At 56.9% G+C, this 7980-nt stretch overlaps 1 protein-coding gene across 1 annotated transcript in view; it reads right to left on the bottom strand.

Annotated features, from left to right (window-relative positions):
* The window catches only part of FBLN2 (fibulin 2), a 79200-nt gene that overhangs the window by 23920 nt on the left and 47300 nt on the right, over positions 1 to 7980 (bottom strand). Inside the window, 3 exon segments of the mRNA XM_006155413.3 lie at positions 722 to 856; positions 5034 to 5174; positions 7242 to 7343. Of these exon segments, the coding sequence (XP_006155475.1) occupies positions 722 to 856; positions 5034 to 5174; positions 7242 to 7343 (378 nt within the window).

Here is a 7980-nt window from a genome sequence, read left to right as displayed (position 1 = left end):
AGAAAAGAAAAAAGAAAAGAAAAGAAAAGAAAGAAGGAAGGGGAGGGAAGGGAAGGAAAGGAAGGAAGAGAGAAAGGAAAGAAGGGAAGGAAAGGGAAAGGAAGAAAGAGAGAAAGAGAAAGAGACAGAGAGAGACAGAGAAAGAGAAAGAGAGGAAGGAAGGAAGGAAGAAGGAAGGAAGAGAAAAAGAACCGCCCCCTCCCCCCCGGGGCGGGGCCCATGTGGCCCGGAACAGCAGTAAAATGCGATGCTCTGTGGAGTGGACCCTTACGGGTCCACCTCTGTGGGGTTCCAGCTCACGCCTGGAGGCCTCACTAAGTGCACTGGGACGCTGTGCCCAGGGCCCAGGCCTGGCTGAGACTAGGGGCAGATCACAGCATGCGGACCCTATTAGAGGTGCAGTCTCTCTGCCTCTTGCTGTCTCTCTGTCTCTCTTGTTCAAGAAAGAGATAAATAAACTTAAAGAAAAATCTTTAGAAGGCTAGAATTTTCTGGTGAAAAAGACAGGCGTGATCCTTCTGTGGGGCTCCACGCCAGGACTACAGAGAACCAAGCCCAGCAAGGAAAATCGCCAACAGCAACACACCAGCAGATGGTAGCCCGTGAGGGCAGACCCTGGCCTCTCCCACCAGCTGCAGACCCTTCCCCAGACAGCCCCTCCTGCAGCAACCCTAAGAGATGGAACCTTGCTGGAAAGGAGCCGGCCCGCTGGCCCTCTCACCTGTGCACTCGCCATCCTTGAGGGCATAGCCCGGCTCGCAGGTCAGCGCCTTGTAGCAGTGGAAGGAGCCCAGCGTGTTCACGCAGTGCTCACCCCGGCTGCACGTGTGCAGGTCCGTCACACACTCATTGATGTCTGCAAGGAGAGCAGGGCCATCAGAGGTTGCAGGATGGTCCCAGGACAGAAGCTGAGAACAGCTCAGGGACCTCGGGCCACTTCGAGGGAGGAAGTACCAGGTCCTGTTCTCCGGGTGCTCACCATCCAGAGAGCAGACACGCCGGTACCCACGTACCCTGTCCTCGTACCCATGCATCCCTTCATTCAACAAAGATTTATTGAGCAGCTGCTGTTGTGCACAAGCACTGTTCCTTTGCACAGGGCATACATGAGCGACCAGGACAGACGGAGATCCCTGGCCCTGTGGAGCAGACCAAGGGAGGAGACATGCTGGACACACACATGGATGAAGGTGACACGGAGGTGGTTAAGGGAGCTGTGCACACAGAGCCAAGGAAGGAAACAGAGAGGGCCAGGTGCAGAGGGCACAGAGAAGAGGACAGGGACTAACTCCTAGGAGAAGCCAGGGATGAGCCCATGGGGAGAGGGGAAAGAGCAACAGAAGGCCAGGGGAGAACCACAGAGACCAACTCAGAAACCATGAGCGCTGAGGGTGTCAGAGAGGACCACGCTCCTGGCTCCTCGAGGTCCCACTGGCAGGGCAGGTGCACCATTCATCCCCTGATCCATTCACTGGGCACACGGTAATGAGTACCGATTCCACACCGGGCTCCTGCAGCCAAGCCACGTGCCAGCCACGGCCCCTGCCCTCAAGAGGCGGCCGGGGACCAACAGTTAGCGTAATGGCTATGTCCCTGGACTCCCACATAGTCCGCGGTTCGAGTCCCAGACCCGGTGGCTTAAAACTCACACCGGACGCGTGTGTGTGCGTGCCCAAGATCCTGAGAGGAGAATGGAGGAGAAGGGATTGTCGGCGTGGCCATTCCCCCTGGGGGGTGATTTCTCGCTTTCTGTCTCTCTGTCTCTCTCTGTCTGTCTGGTGAGCACACGCGCCCTATAGCAAAAATCTCTAAAGGGGGGGGGGCGGCCAGACCAGAAGGAGCAAAGCCAGTGGAGATGCTGGGTGAACAAGCACACAGCCTCTGGGGATTCAGGCCACAGAAACTCTTCTGGTCCTGAACCACTGGAGTCTCTTCTCAGGGGTGGTGACATTGGAGCTGAGTCTGCAAGGGTGTCTAGGGGATGAAGTAGAGAGACAGGGGACAGGCCCAGGGGGAAGGAGACCCTCCCAAACTCACAGGAGAACCAAAGATGAGTAGACCAGGGTTTGGGGAAGGATGGGGAAGAGGGGGAAAGAGAGAGCTCTGAGAAAGCTTTGGCCAGGCAAGATAAAGACTTCTGACTCGCAGCCTGGATTAAGAGAGGGCAACATCGGGACCAATAGGTGGCATAATGGTTATGTTGCTGGACTCCCACATCGTCGACCACGGTTCAAGTCCTGGACCTGGTGGCTTAAAATTCACACCAGGCGCATGTGTGTGCATGCCCAAAATCCCAAGAGGAGAAGGGAGGAGAAGGGATGGAGGTATGTGAGGCATGGCCATCTCTCCTGGGGGTGATTTCTCACTCTCTGTCTCTCTGTCTCTCGCTGTCCCTCTGGAGAGCACACATGCCCTATAGCAAAAAATCTCTCTTAAAAAATAAAAAAAGAAAGAAAGAAAAGAAATAAGAGAAGGCAGCATGGGCCTAGGGCCCTGAGATGCCAGCCCTGGGAGCCTGGCACTGCCTGGGAGAAATGACAGTTGTAAATGGCAGCCAGCAGGCAGGAGCAGAGCCATTCTATCATCCTGCCACACAGGGACGACCAGCCCCACTTCACTCCAGGAAGTGACAGGCCTGGACCGGTCACACAGCAGCACATGGCGGCAGCAGGAGGAGAACCAGACACCTGCCCAGGGCTGCAGCTTTCCCACAGGCTAACCACTGCTGCTGGCTGGGCCCCAGAGCCGGGCCACTCTGCTCACCTCCAGCCCAGCCCACCGGAAGCACTTTCCCTGGGGGCCAAGACAGTCCCCTGAACACAGGGAATAAAAGGCAAATGGTGAATAGGAGAGTCCCTGGCAGAGGCCACACCCGACACTACCCACTTCAGCGCACACGCCTGCAGTGAGGGGGTGCTCCCTAGCTCTGCAGGCACCCCCAGTGTGACGTGCTGGAGCACCAGCACACAGACTCACTCATGGAACCGCCACAGTGGGCTGTGAGGACATTGGCTTCGTCACAGGTGAAGACCCTGAGACTCCGAGAGGGTAACGAACTTGGTTATGTCTCAGGTTAGAAGGGGCAGAGCAGGGACCAGCAGTTAGCGTCATGGCTATGTCGCTGGACTCCCATGTAGTTGACCGCGGTTCGCATCCCAGACCCAGTGGCTTAAACTCACGCCGGGTGCGTGTGCGTGCGTGCCCAAGATCCCAAGAGGAGAATGGAGGAGAAGGGATTGCGGTGTGGCCATCCCCCCTGGGGGTGATTTCTCGCTTTCTGTCTCTCTGTCTCTCTCTGTCTGTCTGGTGAGCACACGCGCCCTATAGCAAAACCTCTCCCCCCCAAAAAAAATATATATAAAAAGAAGGGGCAGAGCCAGGATTTGGGCCCAGGCGACCTGGCTGCAGAGGTCGCACTTGCTGCCCTCGCTCGGGCCTCCCGTCTCACCCGCCTGGGCTGATACAGACAGATGAACCGCAGAAGCAGCCGCAGACACTGCGCACGTGAGCCTGACGGAGGATGAGTGCGAGGTACTCACAGACGGAGGAACGAACACGTGAGTGTGCGGGACAGGAAGACAAAGACGAGGCCCTCGTAAGTTTGGACAGCATGACCAAAGAGGGCATGAAATACGAGAACGACCACGTGAGCTCATAAATTTTGCTGAATGTAATGGAACTTCCATGCCCAGAACCCACTTCCAGCTGCCCCAGAGCCCCTTTCAGCACAAGGCATTCCCCTCCAGGCAAGGACAAGGGGAGCCTGTAACGCAGGCACACTGAGAGCGAAGGGTGTCCTGGAGGGGGCCATCTCCCCAGACACACACATTCAGACCCGACCCAGACAGGAAGAGCTGCCCAGCCCGCTGGCAAGCAAGTTCGGGAGGGCGCATGGTGCCGACAGCTGCAGGCTCCGGGCAGACGGATCTGCAGCAGCCGCCCCGCACAGCACCATGGCCCATCTGCCCAGCGGCAGAGGGTGGGGAAGGACACACATCCAGGCCGGATATGGTCCCCAAGCACAGAGAAGACAGACGGGACTCTGGTCACATGCCCGGGACACATGGTGTGCTGTCCCTACTGCCACACCCTTGTTCAAGCTGTCCCTCTGCCCTGCATGCCCTTCCTGTTCCGAGTCCTACTATTTATCCTGGGAGATGGGTGTGAGTGCTACCTTCTCCAAGAAGCCCTCCCAGATGCCATCAGCTGGAATGGCCTGTTTTCCTGCGTGCATCTTTGCTGTAGCATTTACCAGGGTCTGCCCTAAGTCTCGGCTACTCTGGGTCTTTGTCTACGAGCTGTAAGAGTAAAAGGGCTTACGTCTCCTCTGTGAAGACACATGGGAGCACCTCCTGAACCCCAAGCCCTGGCCCACAGAAGGCACAGAGGGACAGCAGGGAAGCACTGATACTCTGGTTGAAAACAGAGGCTCAGAGAAGAGTTCTGCTGCTCAGAGGCACACAGCCAACGAGGGCTGAGCTGGAGTGCAAAGCCAGGAGTGAACCCCATGGTCTGTGTACTCACCTGCGTGGGTGTTGGGGGGGGGGTGGTTCTGGGTGCATCTGAGGACAACCTACGCAGTGGAGGCAACATTTTCACATGCCCCAGGCTCTGGGCTACACTGGACACATGTCATGTGACCATCAAAGAAGGATGGAAACCCCCTTTCCCAGATGAGGAAACAGCAGCTGATAGACAAGTGACTTGTCTACGGTCACAGAGCCACTAGGGGGCGCTGCTGCAGACCCCACACAGTATCCTGCCACCTGCACATCCGACCTCCTCATTTTCCTGAGGTCCATGTGGGGTCTGTGACTCAGCTAGCTACCTTTTCTGGGGGGAAACAGCCTCCTGGTGGACACGCGGGACAGGACACCAGGGGGAGAGGGCATGACGCGGAGCGTGCGGATGCCGGCTGTGCTGAGAGGCACATGCAAAGGGCAGGCCCTTTGGCATGTGGCCGCAGAGTGGCGGCTTGGCGTGGAGCGAGCAGAGTGCCGTGAAGGTGGCTGCAGGCAGGGGCCCTGGCTTACCCACGCACTTCCTGTGCGCGTTGAGGATAAAGCCCTCGGCACAGAGCACTGTGTGGTTGACACAGTAGAAGGATCCCAGGGTGTTCACACAGAACTGTCTCCGGCTACAATCGTGAGTGCCCGTCAGGCACTCATCTTGGTCTAGTGGCAGCTGTGGGAGGAAAAACAGAAGGGCCATTAGAGGGGCATGGCCTGCCACAAAGCACCCAGTGACAGAGGGGACCACTGAAACCTGGAGCAGAGCAGGGGCCAGCCCAGGGCCTCCCTGTCTGCCTGTGGCACGGCTGGACCTTGGGTCCAAGTCTCAGTCTGTAGAGCCCAAAGATGTCAGAGTTGGGTCCCACTGTCCCAGTCGGGACAGGTGGCGGTGAGACCGTGAGAGGGCAGGCAGCCGGCTCACAGTCGCACAGCAGGGCAGGGCCAGCGGGCCAGCGGGCGCTCAGTCATGCCCTGTACGTGGGCAGCCAAAGGAACTGCTCCAGAGGAGGCTGTACACGCAGGGCCCAGGAGGAGCTGAGGGAGCACTCCAGGTACCCCCAGGCCTGTGCTCTGTCCAAAACGGGACAGGACGTGGGCCCCTCATGGGGAGATTTTATGAAGTGCCAAGAAAAGCTCAAAACCTGGAAATGTCTCAAAAAGTCTTGAGCTTCTCAAGACTGGAAGCTCATTTGACTGTTTAAACACAGCAGAGTTGAGCCCGACTCCTCCACGGGGCAGGATGCACTTTGAACGTGTTTGCAAACTCTGACCTGGACCCCACAGCTAATTCTGCCCGGGGCCCTCCAGGAGGAAGACAAGCGGCCTCCAGGTTCACAGACATGCCAGGCTGCATGGCCAGCAAGTGGCACCTGCTCCCAGGTGCCTCACCAGAACTGTGCCCAAAGGAGGCCTGACCTAGGACAGGGACACTCCGGTCTAAACCACATAGCCCCAGCTGGGCCTAAGACCAGATCTCACCTTAGAAGAGAAAGGCCGGCAGGGTACCATCATGCTGTGTGTCCTGGGCAAGTCTGCTGCCCTCTCTGGGCACATAGGATGGATTTTGTCCACACAGAGCAGTCCAAGCTAATGGGTACTACTTGGAATTTCAGCTTCTGGGAGGGGTGGCTACTCTCCTCCTTCCAGACAGACTTGACTCAGTTCTCCCCAGACTCCCACCAGCATCGTGTCTCCTGCACGTGAAACTGAACTGACTCCTTCCCTAGGTGCTCCACGTGCTCCGTGCCTGTCCATCTCCAGGCAAGTCCAAGACCTGTTGGGTTGGTTCTTAAGGCTGAAGGAACTAACCCAGCAGTATTGGATCCAATGGTGCGCTATTTCAAGGGGGAGCTCCTGGCCCACTGACATGCCACCAAGACAACCTCCAGACCTCGGGTTGCTGGAGTAAAAGGGATGTGCTTTGTGGGCCCTCTCGACGCCTTTGTGAAGAGCAGGGGCAGCTAATGGTCACCGATATCTATCACCCCCTTCATTTCAGTAAGACTCTAGCCAGTGCCTCCTACCCCCAGTCTCCTTCCCATTCCCCACTGGAGCAAGTGGGAAGATGAGTGCTACACTCCAGAGAAGGTGCTCCACTTCAGTCAATCGGGCATTGCTTCTCGATTTCCCATCCGCTTATCCATGGAGGCAAACATGGTGGTCACACAGCAGCTTCGGCTGCATAGACCAGGGTAGCCCTCAAGGCAGGGCAAGTTGATGTGTGGCCCATGGACCTGCAGCACTACCACCACTGGGGACCCTGTTAAAAACATGAGTTCTTGGGCCAGGCGATTGAATCCCACAGGGCCACCTGTGTCTGGCATCTTACGAGACAAGCCAGACGCATGTGCTTCCTAGAGGAGGGAGAAATGGAGGAGAAGGAATTGGGGCATGACCATTCCCCATGAGAGGTGTCTTCTCTCTCTCTCTCTCTCTCTCTCTCTCTCTCTCTCACAAGTACATGTACTCTCTGGCAAAAATGAAAAGAAGAAAAGAAATGTGAATTCTATGGCAATGCAACAAGATGGAAGGAGCCAGGGCCTCGGGACCTTCTGAGGTAACAAGCACTAGGGGTCAACCCTGGGTACAGGGACACACTGCACAGGGACAAGAGAGGGACTACTGAAGCTGCTCTCTTGGGGACTCTTTGTCACCACAGCCAAACCTGGTCCTTCATGAGCACAGCAGCTGTTCGAGCCTGTCCCCCACCCGGGGCCCCCAGGTACTCACCTTCACAGGACACGCCATCGGCCATAATGGCATAGCCAGGGAAGCAGGAGCACATGGCCGAGCCTCGGATGATGCTGCACACCTGCTTGCAGGGCCCGTTGTCTAGAGGAGACCACGCAGAAGTCACAGACCACCCAACTGTGGCCTGGCCCACCCTGGCTCTTCCACCCGACTCTGACCTCTGCCTCAGAGGCAGAACCAGAGGCCCAGGGAGGCGAAGGAACTAGGAGACCAGGCACCCTGGTCCTGGTCCTCTTCCCACGTTGGCCTGTTAAGTCTGCTTAGCGCGTGTCAGGGCAGTGCTGGGCCTCCACCTACCGCCACTCAGATCCCAAACCATCCCTCAAGTAATGACAGTGATAGGGAGACAGAGAAGAGGAAGGAGGAAGAGAAAGATGCAGAAAGGTAAGGGGGAAAATACGAGGAAAATAATTTTCTAGTCATTACTGAATAAAGCCATGCTTATTCATCAAGCAAGGCTTTTATCTCAATTTTACAAAAACAAGATGAAACACAGTTAATGGGCTTGCCTAGAGGTCACGACACAGGCCCCAGAATGCCCTGCTCCAGGCAGATCCTTGATCTTACGTCCTCACTCGACCCCAGACAAGCGAGTCCCACCAAGCCCCAAAGCACCCTCTTTAGGGAGGCTCTCTTGTGCATGCCCCACACCAGACCTCGCCACTCACACATGCCCCACACCAGACGGCTCGCCACTCACACGTGCCCCACACTAGAC

Source organism: Tupaia chinensis, unplaced genomic scaffold, assembly GCF_000334495.1.
Source record: "Tupaia chinensis unplaced genomic scaffold, TupChi_1.0 Scaffold000451_2, whole genome shotgun sequence".
In the NCBI taxonomy this organism is placed as follows: Eukaryota; Metazoa; Chordata; class Mammalia; order Scandentia; family Tupaiidae; genus Tupaia; species Tupaia belangeri.
The sequence above is the reverse complement of the archived record's forward strand: the minus strand, read 5'-3'. Positions and strand labels throughout refer to the sequence as shown.